Below are 19,960 nucleotides of genomic sequence, written 5' to 3'. Positions count from 1 at the left end.
GCAAGCTCTGGCTTTTTAGTTGCTTAACACACACTTTCCCATTCTAAACTCCTTTACTCTACAGGACTTTTAAGCTGGTAAAGCAAAATTTTTTTTGGTCAAAGAAATTGCAATGCATTCAAAAGCACACAAAAGAGCATTTCACAAATTTGTACTTTATATAAACTGTTCTTTGTGGTTCACAAAGAATTACAGCTGCGGGAGGCAGAACGCATTTAGCCATACATTAGTACTAACATCATTTTGTTATAAGTGTCCAAAAACGCAGCAAGGGAAGGAACAAGGAAAAATGCTTACACTTTTCCTCTTCCTTGTTCTTCCCTCCAACTTTCTTTCCAAGTTGAACAGGAACATTTTCCAGACAACACATGTGACCTGCACAGTACTGTAAGCCTCTGTGAGATACGACCAAACGCATACAGGTATGCACTAATAAATCTATCCAGTCATGTGGACTCAAAATCCTCGGGTCTGCAATCCAGCAACCATTCACTGCCCTAGCACGCTACCAAAGCAAATAAAAGAGATTACTAATGCTTGGTCAGTAGGCAGGACCCTGTGCAGTCAAGGATCAGGAGTGCAAACAGCCTACAAGAGAAGAAAAGCATGGATGTTTGGAGAAAGAAAAGAGTGTAAACCATACTTATGATGTTATTTATGGAGTAGGAGTAAGGAAATCTTTTTGAACCAGAGCCATACTACAATTGAACAGCTAAACCTGCCACTTGTAACTCAAACTTAACTATATATTGAAGCACTGTGAGTCTCTTATTTTCCTTGATGTTGAACATATACACAAAAAAAATAGTTCAAGATCGCCACATTTATTTGTTACATAAATGAAATTTCAAGTTTGAATTAGGATCCAGAGTACTGTGCCTGAAAATGGAAAATGTTCGTACTTTCTTAGCCAAAATGTAATCACATAAGAGCAAAAAGCTACTACATAAACCACTCAATTGATCTGCCTTAAATTTTTTTTTTTTATTGCTCTTTTGTTTTTACATGGTAACGATTCTGATAGAATGAGAAAATAAATTCCCTGGTCTTTTTTCCTCATACCATGCAGTAATTACCTGTGAATTAAGGCAATTTGTGAATGTAAAATTTTAACCAGTTGTAGCCACAGGGCCTAAATAGATGAAGCTTGCATGAAGCTCATTGACTCTCTCACATTATGAGATCCTTTGTACTAAAAACATTTGTCTTCAGCACAGATAAGGAAGTGTTTCTGAAGCTGAATATACAGCTTTTAAACTCTGTTGGCTACAAAGGAAGCTGTTTTAACATCTACCCATGCCACAAATACATTTTTACCAATGACAGTAGGGGCTTTGGTGAACAAATTACACAGAGGTGATGAAGACAGCTGCAGAAGGCAACAAGAAATAGGCCAGTTACCCTTTCAGTGGGAACAGGCTCCATAACATGCCGTTTATCGCCTATCTGCTCCCCCACTACTATTTCTGTCTCCTGCTCACTCCTTTTAAGCAGAGCACAGTAAGAGGTATTCTGTTCTAGCTTAAATCAGGAAAGATTCACCCAGCAACCTGTCCTTCTCTCACCCCACTTTTTCCCCTCCCAGTTATCACTTCTTCCCATGCACTTTGCTTTTCTTTTGAGAGACTCAAGCATTACGTACGGTTCTGCAGCAGCAGGCTTCTCCTGTTGGTGGGAACAGGTTGAGCGAAGACTAAAAAGTGGCTGCTTGCAGAAAGGAAAATGCAAGTTACCATATGTACACAGGGCAGGGGCTCTGCTGGGTAAAAGCTACTCCGCAGCCTGGCAGACTTCACAGGATCAGCACAGCTCGGGTGGGAAGGGACCTTATCCAGTTCCAAACCCTCTGCCATTGGCAGGGCTGCCACCCACTAGATCAGGTTGCCCAGGGCCTCATCTAACCTGGTCAAACTTGGTTTCACTCTCTTCTGAACTATTTTGCGCCTTAAAAAGCATCCCTCCCCCCCCCCCCCCCCCCCCCCCAAAAAAGTAACTCCATTGCCTTTCAGGAATATTGTGCAGATACGCACCCCAGAGATTGCATAAACTCAAATCACCCCTACCAGGCAAGCCAGGTAAGTGCTGTGAAAAAGGCAAGCACAAGGGCTTCTGTTTTTGTTAAGCATCAGTGTTTCATCAGACATGCTGCATGCATTTCCAGGCAAATCCCTGTCCTTCTGAGTCCAGGAAATTGTGGATCTATTCTTGATACTTCTATTCACCAAGCAAGTTAGAAAGCCTCCCTGTGTGCCTTAAATAAAAGGTGTTAATATTTACTTTCCTCTTTGAAGTGTTGGATGGAAACTGCTGTATGAAGATAAAAAACAGAAAGATGTACTCTGGTCCGCAGTCAGAGAGAAGCGGAAGAGAGGAAGACACTCGGCAGCTCCCTTGCAAAAGCTGGAAAAACTTCTTGGTCTATGACACCAAGCAGGAAATTCCAAGATTTTTTTATTTTTAAGAAATAAGTTTATAGTTGACACAATAGCTCCAGACAAACATCTCTCCCTGCAGAGCAGGGGTAGTACAAACAAATCTACTAAACGGAGACTGCTGTTATCTTGGGGACAGTTGGGTCAACACCCCCCCCAAGCTTTATACCCTCAGTAAAATCTCACCGAGTCTTACTTCCCTTGTGCCCAAAGCATGGGCATTGCGTGTGCCAGCACCGAGCCCAGAACATGCAGCTCATTGGGATCCTTGCCAGGTAAAAAGCATCGGACCCTGCACTGCTGCTGCTGCATGTTCACACTCCAGCCTGACATGCCTTAGTCTGGAGCCAGAGGAGCAAAAATGAGAGTGGCAATGCCAGCAATGGTATCACGGCTTACACAATGAACTTACTGCATGCGAGTCACTGAACACCTCACCCCAGTAATGAGATCCAGCTACTGCCAACCTCAGCTCTACTGGAGCTGGGGTCAGAAGGTGAAAGACACTGCACGCAACTTAAAAATCTTTCAGCTTCCAACATTCATAACCAAAACATTCCAGGGAAAAAAAATGAAGCTGTCAGCTGTTTCCATGTAGCACAGCACAGAAAGTAGGTGACTGCTGAGCTACAGAGAATCCCAGAGCTTCCCCAAGGCTTGCCTCATTGACTAGATGAGTGTAAGATTCAAAACTAGAGTGGGGAAATGCAACAAGATTAATAATCAAGGCTGTTTATCAGTTCAAAAGTGATTTAAGAAATAAATCAACACCAAAAAGGCAATATGCAAGCACTAGGTATTTATTTGGATTCCTTTCTCCCTCATATACGTGCTGAAACAGACTTCCAAGGAAGCCTGTATTTTGCAAAGGACTTCCCTCTCATTCCCAAATCACATTCCCTTGTCCAGAAGGCGAGGCCACACCTTGGTTTTCATAAAACAGCCTTGTCTTTCTTCCCAAATTACCTCTGGTTTCAATGTTTCCTCAACCAGTAAGTGGCAACACATCCTCAGGTTGCAGCTAACTCTCAGTCTCACCTGTCTCCATGCCTCTTCCTAATGGCAGCCAATACATTTGCTTATATATTATCCATTACTTATACATACTGTTACCTCTATCAGCCTGTTGCACAGATGCAGTGATGACCAAAATGACACAACTGGAAAAAGCAGACAAAAAAAAAATCACAAAGAACCACAGGTGCTAAGCTTTAGGCACTGCTATTTTGTTATTCTACATAATTTACTTATTGTGCTACGTCCCAGTGGGCAAGACAAAAGAAATCTGTACATTTGTATGGGAAGTTCTGGTAGGAAAGAACAATCAGCTGCAGATATGAAAAGAACTGAGAAGTCAGCATTTTCACAGCCTTTGCCTTACAATATCTGCTATAATGTTTTAGATTATATCACAACCCTTTTCGCACACCCTTTTCATGGAACTGTGAGACTTAGGGAGAAATACGCATACTGTGTTATCAAATCCACCCATCAAGCAGTGATAGATATCCCCTGTGGTGTTAGTTTTCCAGTGTTTTATGCAGTCTTTATTTCTAGGCATCCTAAGCACTGAGGTTTCCATGACCCACTGACACGAAGTGCTCTCTCAACCTAAAAATCTTGGTAGCGGGGCTTCCAGTCTCCTCTCCCGCCCCCTCATCTCCACTAGTCATCAACCCATATTTTTAAGAATAAATGCCACGACGACCCAGATTCTTGCCATCAAACTTCAGAAGTCAAGGACTTGGCTGTCGTGAAGACACAGGTGGCCCTATTGCTCTTTGGAGTGACTTCTGCCTCTCCCTGATGGCTTCAGAGGGAACCTTTGAAAGGAGAAGTCAGGGCCTTGAGGACATGCCAGACTCGGTCTAAATTTCATGCAACTTTTTCTGATCATCAAAGACCCCTTCCTGTCCCCTCTTCCCCCAAGCAGTTCTCTTCCACTTAATCTCTTCTTGGAACACTGTTGTCCCATCTGAATGCCATTTCCATCTATTAACTCATCAAACTTCAAAAGAGGCCTACAAATGTCTCATCTCTACGACCTTTTGGTGTGTTTCAAAATACCCTATTTGCATTTTTCCTTGCTTTTTAAGAACACAAAGGAACAGGATACTTGTGGGACACTTCTCCTAAGATCCTTACTCCTGATTTTCAACACAGATTCAGATAGCTCTTTGCCAGATGTAGGTCAGACAAGAGAGGCATGGAAGCCACCAAGGAAAGAGAAGCCACTCTGGAAGCCACCAGCTGCTAAATTTGGTCTGGTGCTGTACAGGAAATGATTAACCAGGGGACTGGGCCACTACCCGTAAATAAAACAGAAGCAGAGGGAAACGGAGATGGTTACATCTTACAAGGCAATGAAAAAATGAGGAAATTAAACCAGAAAAAAAAAAAAAAAGACCAGTACTATATTTATCTCCTTTCTGATAAAAATAAGTGGGAAAAAGTGGCCATATGAAAGCCTTGAACATGGTATTTGCTGTGAGATAAAGCGATAGTAATACTAATCAATTAGTGTAGGCATTCATAAAATTATTGTGTCATTTGAAATTGAAGCTGGAAGTGGTACACTGGGAGACAAATTCTCAAACACTTCCTGAAAAAGTTTCATCAGACTTGCTTTCTTTTCAGATCTCCTCACCCATCCCAATCCCCACAGGTCTCATGTTGTTTTGAACACAAGTTGAAAATGGAAATTGAAATTGAAAAATGAAACTGCCATGGAGCAAAAGAGTACAATTTCATATTCTAAATAGGTAATTACAAAAATAGTCTATTCAGAAAAACAACAGACTTTCCAAATTGGGGAAAAAATGGAAATGATGAGTCAAACCCCCTTGATTAGCAGCTTTTGATCTGGCCGCTGGCAGCTCATCTCAAAGATCTGCGATGTGCTAGCAGTTTGGTGACCTCCTATGAATACTATGTTATTATTCACAACGTATCTGGGGCTGACACATTAAAAACCTCTGCTGGCCAAGTGGATGGTTGGTTCTCCTTCAAGTCAACAAGCTCAGGAGTGGGAGCACTAAAACCTGCTTCTCAGGTATGGCAGAGACGCTCTGCTTCTTTACCCAAATTGCCAAGGGCTCCATGATCTCCATCCCAGTTTCATGACAACTTCCACTCTGAATCATTAAGTGTGGCAGGAAGAAAGCTTTGGCAAGCATCCAAATGCCCGTTTCTGAAGCAGTAGTACTCACAAACCCTAATGCAAACCTCTTCATCACGCTTCCACACTTAAAGCCAAACATCTATTTTCCACACAACAAGCCCTGCTTCCCTCATTGCAGCTCTCAAGAGCAAGAGAGTAAAATAAATTTCAGACAAATTATTGCTCTCCACTTCCTATCCACCCTCCATTCTCCAAACATCCTCTAACCCAGATTCTAAAACAAAGAAAAACAAATGCCTTGATATATAAACATAAGCTATGTTTAAAAATCTACTTGCCTGCTCAACAATAACGATGGGGAAACTTTTGGTGAAAAGTCATGTGTCATCATTTTCCATGGCTTTCACTCAAAAGTTAAAAAACAAAACAAAGCAAACAAACCAGCCAACAAACAAGCTTTTAGCTTATGCTTTTGAGCCATTGCTGCATTGGTCAGATGAGGTGTTGGAGACAAGAAACTCCACTGCCCAGGGGAAGGCGGCTGTGGCTGAGACAGCAGTGGGGTACCCAAGCCTGGTGCTCCCTTTCACCTTAATGGCAACATGCTACAACTGATGTCTCTGAAAATAACTGATCCTACTTGTATTACACATCTATCACAAGCTGTAATGATCTGGAAGCAGCTCTCACCCCTTAATGATTAGAGAAGGGATAACTAGCTGAGAGTGGATACCTAACTCAGGAGATACAGTCTTAGAGCAAGATCCAAACAGGCACCTAATTCTCACGCATTTCAAAATGATTCTCATCCCTTTTGTGCCCCCATGTTACGAAAGATCAGGTTCTGGACCCTTGTAAGCCCTGGCTCCTGAACCCACTATTCCAGAAGTAAAACAACACAGAGCAGTGGGCATGGGGACCTTCCCCAACCACCCAATGCTCCACAAAAGAAAAACAAATTTGAATTGGCTGTCCTTAAAAATTATGTGTCCTGAGTAACAACGTGGTAGTTTATTTTCTTGAGTGTGTTCATCCAAAGTCGGATGAACACAGAAAGCAGCTATTCGCTCCGCTGGCTGTGCTTCATAACACCAGAAAAACACAGGGCTTCCTTTCACAGCGCTGCAATTTGGAACAGCGCTTGCAGGGGGTCAGCAGCAGGTGCACAGTCACAACTTCCAAAAAAAGGATAAACAGACTTTTTTTTTAATCTTGGACTGGAAGAAAAAAAAAAAGTAAATTCTTACATCTCATCTACAAACTTCGTCTTTGCTTACAGGAACAGCTACAAGTCCAAAATAGCTACTAGAAACTTCTTGAATGAGTTACTGGAATCAGAAGTTAACATGTGAGCACTTCCCCTCAAAGCTAAGACAACCCAGGAAGAAGGGCTCTGTTCCTCTTAGATGCCCCAAATTTATTGTCTGAAAAAAACAGGTTAATATCACAAAAATACCACTCAAGCGGTTCCAGTAATTTCAGTTTCTTGCTACCCACAGAAGAGATTAGAAACTCTTTTTTTGTGCCTAATGTATACTTTTAAATGACAGAATCAGAAGAGGTAGGAGAAAGAATCAATTACCAGCTGGAAACAAGGGATAGAACAGCATACCAGAAAAAAAAGAGAGAGAAAGGAAAAAAAAAAAAAGTGATGTTCTTTTTCTTTTTACCCCACTGTATTTTCTCTTTCAGGCTTTTGTGCCAGAACTGTCCTAGGACCGAAATTGACCTGTTCAGCCATTTTACAGAGTGTTCCCACCAAAAATCAAAGATCTACATTGTACTTTTATCCTATGTTCCAGAAATTTTGACAAGCTAGACCTACACTTAAGTAACAGATGAAAAACCTTCACTTACTGTCTCTGCTGATTCTGACATGAGCTACTGACTTCAGAATAGTTTTATCAGGAATCAGTGTGGTAGAGCTAGCACAGATGTTAATCCAAACCATTTACTGTTTTTTATTTTTAAATATTATTTTAAATAGCCTTTATTTTCCCCACAGTGCACTATGAAGCTTTTGTATGAGTAACTATTGCTAGTCTCCTTTCCAACACCCTTTAATGCTTATCATTCTTTGCCAAACCCTGAGCAAAAGCAATTTTCTTCCTCCCTAATTTCATATGAAAATAGAAGAGCTACTCCATCAATCACCTTTTTTCCTCCTGTGACAGCCACCATTCATTTGGCTAAGTATTCCCTGACAGAGCACAAAATGCTTGCCATCCACTGGAGGTGAACGATGCTTCAGGAAACTATGGTTTTACTTTTGTTTTTGCAAATGAAGTCTATGCAGCACGAATGGAAGCAAGAAGTACACGATCCGACTGCGTTCCCCTGGACACGAAGCCTTTGCTATGAAGACATACATGCACAACTATTAGAAACTGACACCCTTTGATGAGACTGTGGCTATCAATTATGACAGTAACTCCTGAAGTAAAACTGCATAGAGACTGTGTTAATGAACAGTAGCAATATTGTTAATAGGAATAGCTGGACTGCTGACTGCCTCAGCCTACACGGGATCTCCCTTCCAACACTCTGTCTGCCTTAACACTTTTAAAAATGGCCAAAATCACGAGTATCTTTTTTTTCTTTAAATATTTCTATGCCTAACATCACCATACTATCTGAGAGTATCATATCCTATTACACATTTATCTTCATTATGTCCTTTGGGCAAAAGGGATTAAAACAAGATGGAATTAATGTACAACTTGTTCAAAGTCACATGAAGTCTGTCACAGCCAAGAACTGAAGCATCCCCCACTCCCCCAAGTCCAACTGTAGCATCCCATTTACTATTAGTAGACTCATCCTCTCACAGGTGTATATACCTAGGTCTGTATCATATAATTTCAAATTAGAAATATATATATATATATAAATAAATTTTGGAAAAAGTTGCAGTAATATTCCCTCTCATCAAGAATTGAATTAATCTTTTCAAGGTCACAGACAAAGCTGACAAGATGAAACAGAAAAATGTACACAGCTGCACATACACAATACCTGATTTCCAGGCTGGCGGTTGACTTTGTAAAGCAGAAAATGTACCTCTGAATGAATATCATCCAATTTTCCAAATATATTTAGAATATCATCATCACACTTTCATGCAAGCTTAAACACTTTTTGCTATGACTTTGCTGTACAAAGTGTTTCATGGCCAGGCAGGATAACGTTCTGTGATTCTGTGGTAACGTAGTGCAGCGACCACTTCATCTTTCTGAGAGGAAAAGGCTCGAGTCAGTCATAAAACAAGGGGCATTCCGTTCCTGCTTAGAGTATTCCTTGACAGCATCATGTGTTAGGTAGAGCTCTGTTGATCTTACAACTGGACAAGTGGTGAATGATGAGCACGTCTTGCAGCCTTTTAATAGAAGTTTCTTGGAGATGAGGCACATCTTTGTTTTTCCAAAATAGCTCGGTTATAACATGAGAATTTAGCAACATACATTGAAGTCCGAACATATTCTACCTCAAAAGAAAACATGTACCACATTCTCCATAGCAAAATTAGGAAGTCCAAAGAGAACAGAAAAGTCAATGAAGAAAGATACAGCTACAGATTTGTCATTTTGGCTCAGCATCTCTCTTTTCAAAGCTTTAAGAAGCAGCTTCTAAGCTGACCTTTCAGTGCCTTGTAACGTTAATGAATTTTAAAATGTAATAAATTCCAAGCGTAATGTATTCTTAAACAGCCCACTGAAAAGCCAGACAAAAATCGAAATGCTTAAAAGTACTGAAGAGCTCTTTTGAGAACACCGCATGTTCTTGAAATGATGAGGGGGGGAAAAAAAAAAAAGTCAATAGGAACATAACCAGGGCCTTGTTAAAAGCATATTAATTTAAGAAGCGGATACTGCGTATCACCATATTGACTTCATCCATAGAGGAGGCTGTCTTTCCTTGAACGTGTTTCTCCTACTCATACCCCTGACAGGCATTCAAAACTGACAACTTTGTGGAAAACCATACTGACGATCGACATGCAAAAACAAAACTGGATGAGCCAACTTTTTGGCCATTAAAAAACAAAACAAAATCCCAACAACAAAATAACATGCTGTCTACCTAAAATGAAGCATGATAGGTGTTTTCAATCCTTAGGAAACCCTGCTCTGAAAAATTATGAGCTTTTCATCATTTGAGATATAAGTGAAATATTACAAGAAAGGGGAAAAAAGACTTTTTCCCTCCTCCAACAGCTTAGAAATAAAAGGTGTATTCAACACTCTGTCAGCCACTTTTATTATTTCAATTGGATAGTTTTTTTTTTTCTTTTGCCCCTCTCTTAACATGTTAACGGGGAAAAAAAGAGACACCAGAAAAAACACAAAATAGAAATCAACAGCCAAACTGTACTGAAATAAAACCAACTCATACTACCTCAATGAAAATTCTTCACTTTGGGTTTGCTTTAAAATATTTTGAAGAGTTCTGCTACAGCTTCCCCTGAAAGATTTCTTTCTGCTGCCTCCACCTGACAGAATTACGGTTGGATTTTCCCGTGCATCCAAAATAAACAGTCACCCTTGTTGTGACAACTTCAAGCCTACGGAGCACATCTCCTGGCCAAAACACTTGAGAGCTTCCAGCGGAATGAGGAGTGAGAGCGGGGAGCAATTTAGAGCCTGCTTCAGCACAACTGGCCACTTCAGCCTTTTGTCTTGCATAGGAAGCACGGCGCAGGCAATTTCCACATGCAATCAAACCACTGACATCAAGCGGTGCACTTGTTGGCAGTCTCCCGGGGAGTTCAACAGGGGAAATGATTTAATTGACACGAACAACAACAACAACAAGTTTGCACTGCAAATACTGAAGATCAAAAGATATATATATTTTTTTTTATTGGCCATTAGAGGGTTGCTAGCAGCCCTTGGAAATACCCGTTTCTGTGTTTTGAAGCATGTCTGTATCACAAGCCAAAGCAGGGAAGACTACAGCAATGTAAAACCACCGCTGTTCCAAGGGAAAGGAGTCCCCAGTGCCTTCCCCAGATGCCACGGGACCATCCAAGATTTACGAGCTCTGTCCTACACATCTTGCAGAAGATCCTCCTCACTTCCTCCAAGTGCTGGAGCCGCGTTTTGGTTAGCGAGCCAGGGTTACCTTGGCAGAAGCAACAAGCAAGACCTCATAGATGTTGTGTAAATCCCAATACTCCAGTGCATTACTGAAAAGCCTGGCAGCTTTTAAGCTTTCTTATTTTTGAAGCTCATAGATGGTCCAGGACTGATATGCGCCCCCACACAGTAAATTTAAGCCCACTGGCAACAGGCATGTTTTTATGAACTATCTTCCACAGATTCTTTAGAAATAGCTGGCTAATACCCATGCCCCCACAGATTACGTGCTGCAAACCAGTGCTCTACATCTATCCCGATGGCATGACTACAGCGTGAAACTTGAGCCCTGTTCTCGTGAACCACAGCCAGAACGGACAGCGGAAACCAACAGCATTCCACAGACCTTTATTCCTATTAGATCTATTATGAGCTTGAATTCAGAACAGGATAAAAAAAAAAAAGCACAGCCTCATATCTACAGATCTCCTCCCATTTTCCCCATATGACCCTTCCAGAGCTCTGCAAAAGAGAAGAGATGGCAACGCAAAGTGGAAATACTGAATAGAGCTACTTTCTCCCCCTACAAGATGCCACAACATTTTTCCAACTGATTCTCCCCAATCAGTACAGCAACTAAGCAAAAAGGGAGACAAATATGGACAAAACACCAGAGAATCTGGTCCAGGAGGAAAAAAAGTTACTAGTAGTCTGAATATTCTAAAAATACAGTCATCTGCCCCCCAACCCCGTCCCCTGCCTCACAAAAGGAAAGTTCAGAGAATTAGCAAATCTTCACACTTAATTCCTTTGAAAACAAACTTATTCCTCCTCCACAGAGTATGCTGCAGGCCTAAGAACTAAATGAAAGCTGTTCAACCTCACCACCTAGATTTCCTTTAAAGCACACACCTGCCCAACGCAGGTGTGATTTGCATCCTGATTGCCATTGAAGTCTTGTGCTGTTACTTGTGAACTTTCTTTCAAGTTTTGAAGTAAAAAACATCCAAGCATTCCTTCCAGAGTAACATAACTAACCAGGAACAACACACTGAAACCTGAAATGCAAATAAAAAAGCAAAGCCGGACAAGACGGCCCCCCTCACGCTACGGAGGCCTCAGAGTAATTAAACTGAGAAATAAGTTTTCCCTTTGGTCTACTGCCTCTCGGTTCTTGTAGCTATAAATGCAATAAGGGCGGCTGCAAAATTCACACACTGGAAACATGGTTTGCAAACTAGCTGTCTGTCTGATTGGGGATTTAAATTTTCACACCATAAACTGTGGCTTGGAAGGACTGGAAGGAAAGAGTTGCCTGTTCACTGGATCTGTGGCTTCAGGGGAAAGAAAAGTTTGATTTTCTTTAACGTCATGAGACTTGACTAGTCAAGCTGTTTTACAAAGCACCATGCACATATGTAGGGCTTTGGTCATTAGCAAGGCCAGGTGTCCGCTGCCTACTACTCCAAATGCTTCAAAGTCTCCTGGAAGGCAACAAGACTACCTGGCTACAAAGAAATGTTCACAGTTTGCAAACCTTACCAGTTGGGCAAATCAAGGAGTATGGCACTGTTCTTGCAAAATGTACACTAAATATATAAAAACTCTTTAACAATGTCATCCATAGGGTGACAGCCCAAATGGCACCGTACTCCAGCAAGGGTAAAGTAGCTGTAGAAAATACCGTTCAAACAAGCACGTTTACATTGAGGTAGAACATGCTCCATTCACCAGCAGTGGCAGCGGTGCAGTTTGCTTGTTGGGTACCAGGGTTCAAGCCACAAGGACCCTGCTTCCCACCCAGGCACCAGCCTGCTGCAGGGCTTGAGACAAGTCCTCGCCCTCAACATCCCAGGTGACCTGGGCACAAGGAGGAAACTCCTAGGCTAACAAGTGCAGAAGTTTGCTAATGGTGAGATATGAATAGATCCGTCTATTTTCCTCCTGAGGGAAGCCAACATTTAAAAAAACAACAAAAAAAAAGTGACCACACAACAAAAACAACCACCCCCCTTTTCAAAGAACACCTCACCCCTTCCCCAGGAGCTTGCCACGTTTAGGCACGTACAGCAAAGGCTCCTTGGCACCTGCTGAGCACCTCACAAAAACGATCACCACCCATTCACCAAGATCCAGCGTCTTCCAAGCTTTTCATCTCCAGGCCTCAGAAGACTTTCCAGCAGAGACAGCTACCGGCTACGGTGGTTCAAGCATCCGAACCCGGTTTTATTTCCTGGATCCTTCAAGAGCAGTCAAAAGGCCACAAAATGAGAAGCTGTCTAACCCCGTGTTCCTCACAGTCTATTCTCACACAAGCCAAGCAAGACTCATCCTTGGTGAAGATTAAAATTAAAAAATTGGCATCTACTTTGCTTTGAAACAGAGATATCTGTACTTGATCCAATTAAAAAGTCCAACAGTTGTAAGCAAAACCTGCTTCTGCCTTGGTGGAAAACTTGTCTGTTTCCTCTTCAGTGGAGGAATATCTTAACTAACATTACATGAAGAAAAAGAGTCAGTAAAATCCAAGCCAAAAAGGCAATATGCTGGTGCATTTGCGAAGTAACATTCAAAGAGTTTCTTCTTCTGTTCTCACTTGAATTTTCATTGACCTTTTTCTCCAGTTACAGCAGACTCACAGACTATGAACTGGACAGGATTTCTGCCCGCCTGGTCCTCGCCCCCAACCTGCAAAACAGGGACAACTCGAAGCGGGCTGCTCAGGACCTCGTCCAGCTGAGCTCTGAGTGCCTGCAAGGACAGCCAGACCTCTGGGTAGCCTGTTCAGACGTTTGACCACCCTCATGTTGAAATTTCTTTCCCTAACATCTCATTGGCACTTCCCTTGCTGCAACTTCGTCTGTTGCCTCTTGTCCCACTGCCGTGCACCTCCCAGAAGAGCCCAGCTTTGTCCTCTCATCCTTTAACTGAGGATACGGGACAGCTTTCCTTTAAAGAGAAGCAACACAGGCACACGCTGAGATGTACTCGTAGGATGTTCATAAAACACGCGTGCACACATACGGATTTCAGCTTATTTTTCTGAAACACAAGTACTGCGCTCTAGTTTCCAACCTAGTGCTGCTGTCTCTTACGGGCTGCCCTTTTGCAGGGCTTCATGCTGACGGCTTGCCTTCGCAGGCAAGAGGAGCTAACGTGGTAAAAGCTGGTACCTCCCCGTGAGGAGAAGCCCGCAGCTTTCGTTCCCCGTGCGGATCAGTCCTGCCGCGGCGAGGCACTTGCACGACCTCGCGGTGCGCTCCGCTTCCCCCAGCTTCCCTGCGGGGCAGGGAGAAGCAGCTGCCAGCGGGGCAGGCACGGGGGGCACCCCATCCCGGATCGCTGCAGGGCTGCGGCTCTGCCCCCGGGGGGGGCGACGCGGGCATCTTCTGCCGTGCACGGCGCCGCCCAGCATCGCGCCCGTCCCGCGCCGGCCCCGCACGCACCTGAGCGGGGGGAGCTCGCCGTGCCCTCGCCCCCTCGCCCCCGGCTGACAGCGGCCGCAGCTCCCCCCCGGCCCCGGCTCGGCAGCGAACAAAGAGGCGCCCCCCCCCCCCCCGCCCCGAGGCGCAACAAGTCCCCGCCGCGCCGGGCCGCGCTTACCCAGATAGTGCCGCAGGTCCAGCAGAAAGTGCGGGGGCCCCCCGTTGAGCTGGTAGAAGAGGGAGCCCAGGCAGAAGAGCAGCAGGGCGGCCATGCAGAAGCCGTAGTCGCGCAGCGAGAGGAAGGGCAGCAGCGACAGCGGCCGCCGCCGCCTCCAGCCCCCGCCCGGGCCCGGGCCCCCTCCGGCCGCCGCCGCCGCCGCCGCGGGGGGCCGGGCGTCCGGGCAGCCCCCGCCGCCGCCGTGCTGCTGCTGCTGCTGCTTCTTCTTCATCCTCCCCTTGGCCGCCGCCGGGTCACGCAGCCCGCCGGGGAAGGCGCATCCTCCATCCGCCTGCTCGGCTCCGGCTGCCCGCGGCGGGGAAAGTTGCCGGCGGCTCAGGGGGCCCGTCCCGTGCCCATCGCCCGCCGCCCCCGGCCCCCGCTGCAGGCGGCAGAACCCGGCGCGGCGGCTGCGGAGCGCCGCTAAGGGGAGGGGAAGGAGGTGGCCACCATCCCGCTCCCGGGGCTCCTCTCCTCCTCCTCCTCCTCCTGCCGCCGCCGCTGCTGCCCCGCCGCCGCGCTCCGCTCGGCCTCTCGCCCCGGTGTCGAGTTACAGCCGCCGCTCCGCCGCAGCCCGCGGCCGAGCCCTGCGCGACGCCCGGCCCCCGCCCCGGCCCCGCCGCCCCCGGCCCGGCCCCCGCCGCCCGCCCACCCCGGCCCCCGCCGCCCGCCCACCCCGGCCCGGCCCGGCCCGGCCCGGCCCCGGTCCCCGCGGCGCCGCCGTTGCCTCCCCGCGAGCGACCCCTGCGGGCGCCGGCGGGCGCCGCCTCCATGGGCCCGGCCCGGCCCGAGGCACCTGCCCCGGGCGCTCCTGGCCTCGGCCTCGGGCTGCCCCCGCGGTCTGGGCTCGGGCAGGGGCCGCGGGGCTTCCCCCGAGCCTCAGGACGGTCGTGGGGGCGACGGGACCGCCGAGGCGAGGCTCTGGGAGAGAGCGGGGATCACGAAACGGAGATCGCCTCACACAAGCCCAGTTTGACCCCCTTCCACAGGTGGCTCACGGTGCTGTCCCTCATGACTTGGTCGTGCCCACAAAGCTGCTTCACACAACGCACAGGGTGAAGGGTCCTCACTTCGTGCTGGGCTGCTTAATGGCTTCATCCTCTTCATGCAACATACGTATCGTTTGGGACTGTTCGTGCCCCCAGGCACTGTCCGCAGCTGCAGTCCATTTCGGTGCATCCTGTGGCCGCACTGCCAACACAACAATGGGGGGAGGAGGCCTGGTACGGTGTTGCCAGTCCACAGTCGCATTTTATGGACCTCGCTGGAAGGGGAGGGCTTCCTGCCCTTCATGCGATCCCACGAGAGTCTTCTTTCGCTTTTAGCCAACAGCAAGTTCTGTCCTCTGTGGTTTGGGAGAAAAGTAGGAAATCATGACCCAAGTGCAACTCGCCAGGTCAGAAACCAAAATGCAATCACCCTTTTCCTTTTTAGGCTTAAAAAAATGCATCCTGATTGAGGGGCCCTGACTCATAATCCTTTAGCACTCGCAGCTGCAAATTCTGCGCAGTAGGCTGGATTCAGGCGTTTTTGCCACTGACATTGAAAGGCACGTGTAAGTGCCTGAATCCCACCTACCTTACTGGCTTAGATTTGTTGCTGGCTTCCAGCAGTAAAGTGCATCTGCTGAAACAGGGAAATTAACCTTGGTGGCGTGGATAGAACCATAGAGCCAGAACCTGAAAATAAACAACTAGTGAGCAATCCCACTGGATTCACTGATAAACAATATCCCCACAGTGGTTGAAAGATCAGACCTTAGACGGCTTGGAGAGGAATCTATTGGGTTTGGTTACAGTCTGTGGCATCACTGCACAGATCCTTCAAAATCTACACAAAACCCAAACAAAAACAAAGTTAGGAACAATGACACCTCATTTCTCAGAAAGAGAAAACAGAAATGATATAATATAAAAGTTCCGCTTTGGGCTAGTGCTTAAGCACCAAAAGTGACATAAAAGGTCAATCTTTAGGACTGCAAGTTACTTTAAACAGAAAACCCCAATAATATTCAGCAGATACAGTCCTACGTGTATTTGCACAGTTCGACTACCACTTTGTGTTTCAAACTGACATTCACGAGAACCACTCAGTGTGAGGGGCTTACATAACCTGCTCTGCTGCCGTGGATGTCTTGCATTATTTTATATTCTTTTGAACACCTATGTTGTCTACCAGGCAGCTTGCAATGACCACACTGCATATTCATTTCGCAGTGCTAGTTGCTGTTGCAAAAAAAAAAAAAACGGTAAGCATTTACATTGAACGTTTGAGAAAAATGGATGCTTTGGCAAGAACACAGACAACATCTGTAAGGTGAATCAATAAATCTTTATTTTTCTAGTTGCAAAGAATGTCTTTGATCTCTAGGAAGAGATTTTGAAAAAAAAAAAAGATAGAAAAGCAATCCTTTCAATAGAGTTAAAATTAATTGGGAAGGTGGTGCTGTTGAGAGCGCTCCTTCCATCGACAGATAAAAATTCTCTTAAGAGGAAGAAGAGAAATCATTGGTCCTTTCATATGTATGAACTATCACACCTATGTTATTCTATCAATTAAAATGCCTAAAATCAAAGGAGGACAACGAGTAGGAAAATAAATATTGTTTACTTTATGTTATAGCTTGATGTCGTGTAACTGTTTCCCTATTCTTAATTCCCCTGTTACTTATCAACTTTTACAAAAACAGTACGATTTTGCTTGCACAGCATGAAACAATTAAAACATATATATCCTTAGCTGGATTTTTGCATTCAAACACACATACACACACAGAAGAATGAAAACCCACATTAAAGGAATGATATGGTTGAAAAGCCATGTCAACGCTTGAGGAAAATCCAAAGGTAAAATTTTTCAGACAATCTTGTTTTAACTTGTAGAGGATATGAGTCGCAATTCAGCCTTTAATTGCGTGATTATATTGTTTGCTCCCAAGACTGCCGCCTCGTATGGTGTCTGCGACAGTCACTGATCGTTGAACGCGCAGCTTTTCGGTTTATTTTTAATCTCTTTGTTCAACATATGTCCTCAGGCTTTGTTTAAAGCTATCTAAATCCTGTCTGTAATATGGAATTATTAATGTCGTAATAGGCTTTTCCACGGCATTCATTGTTACAGTACCTTGAGCATACGAGGAATGTTTCTGAATTACTTTCGTGCGATGCAGCTAATATCACCACTGTACAGATTGTGCAAATGGGACACAGAGAGATTAAGGTCAAACATGTCTATTAATTTAGGTTGCCAGGCTTGAGATGACTGGGGTTTGCCTTAGCAAAATACTTAGCATCATGAAGCACTTTGTACGTTCAAAGCATAGCTCCCATGGACTTTAGACACAGCTGTGAATGATAACGACTTGTACAAATCAGAGCCCAGGCTCTCAGACCGAACACCAGGCATAAAACGACCACTCAGTGGCCAGTCAGTTCAAGCAATCGGCTCGACACCACACAGGATTGCTGTGGTGCTAGCAGGCACACCACCGATAATTTTCAGAGCAGTATTCCCTGCCGCAGTCTTCGTGCTCTTTGCCCGTCTTGACCTTGTCCCACTCCTTTTTTTCCTCCTCTCCTAGACCCAGTCTCAGCTCCAGGATCTTTGTCCAAGTGTGTTTCCTTCCATGACCTCATCCAGAGTAGGTCCAGCTTTTGCTCAGCTTTGCTCCGGCTGAACCCCCCTCCTGGCTACAATGGTTCCAGCAAGGAGGACACTGCGAGCACAGAGGTAGCTCCCAGGGGCTGGAGGAGGATGCTCAGAACCATCAAAGGAGTGGAGAATATCGCTGCCAAAAATTCCCACGTGGGTCTACCTCAGTGCTATGCTAGAGACTGATGAGCAAACTTGTAACCCCCACTCAGAAATTAGCTCAGTGAGCAAGATGAGCACAAGGAGGTCGTGTGTCAGTGCGACACATGGCTGCACTTGGCAAAGGTCCTGGTTTAGGTGCCAGTAGCCCAGTGGCCTCATCTGCCCAGCTTGTCAGGTCGGCTGCTCGCCAGCCCAGGGATGCCGACGCACCCACAGAGCTGCGTGCTCACGGCTCTGAGCCCAGCGCACTGCTTGCTTGCCTGGGAATGGCTGCACCAGGCTGCTGGGGGCTGCAGCTCCGCTCTGCTGAGCGCACACAGCCCGAGGTCACGTCGAGATCTGTAGTGTTCCATGGGAAGAGCAGAAACCACATGCCTAAAAACAAACACCGGTGCTCCAAGGAGCAGAGGCATTGCAATTTCTCATTTTTGCAGCAGTAGGATTTTGATTCTAGCGTAGGCAAAACATCTTTCACTTATTCTTACTGACATCTGAATATTTTTTTTTGTTTAAATTTTCTAGATAAATTCTCATTATGCCAAATTCCCCAGCTGGGGTATGCCATAATAGGCAGTTTGCAAAGGCATAAGCAACTCGAGAGGGGTAAGGTGTAACCCAGGCCCTGATTTTCATAAGAGAGCAAAGACAGGAAATTTAGATGCAAGGCTACACTGAGTAAAGACTCACTGGTTTAATGGAATAACCTAATGTAATGTCATCTGAGAAGCACCCATGAAAGACTGCAGCTTGAGATTCCTCCAGCACTCTCTCTCTGATTTGGAAAGGGTTGAAAGCATAACAGGGTAATTGATGACAGCCGTGTGGGCTTTATTTTACTTTATTCAGCAACAGTCGATAATTTGATGGAGATGAAATAAGGGTGCACCATGGCTTTTCATTTCATGCACACAAAATGCTTGCAAATTTCATCTTCCTTGACTGCACTAGGATTGTAGGTCTGTGCTGTCTGGTTGTATTAATTTTGTCCTTTGTGGAAGGTTCAGGAATACATTTCTGGGAAAAATACGACAGTAAATGTCTGAAGACAGGTACATGAACCACATCCTATAGCTCATACGTCATACAGGTACAACCTAGTGACAGTCTGACAGTGCAGGGTCATTCCAGAAAAGGCATTTATAATTTTTAATTAAAATGCTATTTGAAAGTACATGAACATGGTCTATCAACGTCACTTGGAGAGTAATAGGACTTATCAAAATGAATTCATATTAATCTCTTGACATTGCTGGCTCTCCCCAGCAAAGTGCTACTCGCAGGGCTGTCCTTACTCCTGATTACAATGGTGGTGTTTAATTTTATCTGAAAACAAAATGGCCAACAGGAATTAAACCAGGACCCTTTCTTTTTTTAAGCAGTATGCATATTATTGAGAAGCAGCAATGAAAGCAGATGGTACAAGAGGACCTTGTATAATGTATAGTCTTAATGATCAATTTTTCCCCCATCATAAATACCCACTCATAACAGCCCAACTGAATTTGACTTTGACTTTGTGTCCTCTTTGTATTGATTTTCCAATAGTAATCTAATTCTTGCATATATCTCCAGAAACTGACAGCAGAAAGGCAGAAGTTTCCATGTGTAAACATGAGTTTTCACACAGCAGACCCGTTAAAAGCCACGCTTGTTTAGACAGTTAACAGAATAGCACCATACGATGTACCGGACAGATTTAGACATGTAAAGACGGAGACCGTCACATGGGGAAAATACAGCACTGGTGCTAATGAGGTACCAAATAAAATAGATAGTGAGACATGTCTGAATCTAGGAATTGTACAGAATATGCTAGGAGCACCAGGCTCTCTCTAAAGTAGCCAGTGGGTGTGTGCAGCACCATGCGGGGCTATGCC

General features: G+C 45.1%; 1 protein-coding gene across 3 annotated transcripts in view; it reads right to left on the bottom strand.

The window, feature by feature from the left end:
• Nucleotides 1–14,862, bottom strand: part of UST (uronyl 2-sulfotransferase) — a 182,022-nt gene extending 167,160 nt beyond the window's left edge. For 2 of the 3 annotated variants that reach the window (XM_066994181.1, XM_066994180.1), the window contains exon 1: nt 14,232–14,861. In XM_066994181.1, coding sequence (XP_066850282.1) covers nt 14,232–14,502 — 271 coding nt within the window. In that variant the 5' untranslated portion in view covers nt 14,503–14,861. Of the gene's footprint in view, nt 1–14,231 lie in introns of all 3 variants that reach the window. The other variant, XM_066994179.1, reaches the window with a different exon arrangement.
• Nucleotides 14,863–19,960: the final 5,098 nt, after the last annotated feature.

This window comes from Anser cygnoides, chromosome 3, assembly GCF_040182565.1.
Source record: "Anser cygnoides isolate HZ-2024a breed goose chromosome 3, Taihu_goose_T2T_genome, whole genome shotgun sequence".
Lineage (NCBI taxonomy): Eukaryota > Metazoa > Chordata > Aves > Anseriformes > Anatidae > Anser > Anser cygnoides.
This window is presented reverse-complemented; position numbering and strand designations above follow the sequence as displayed.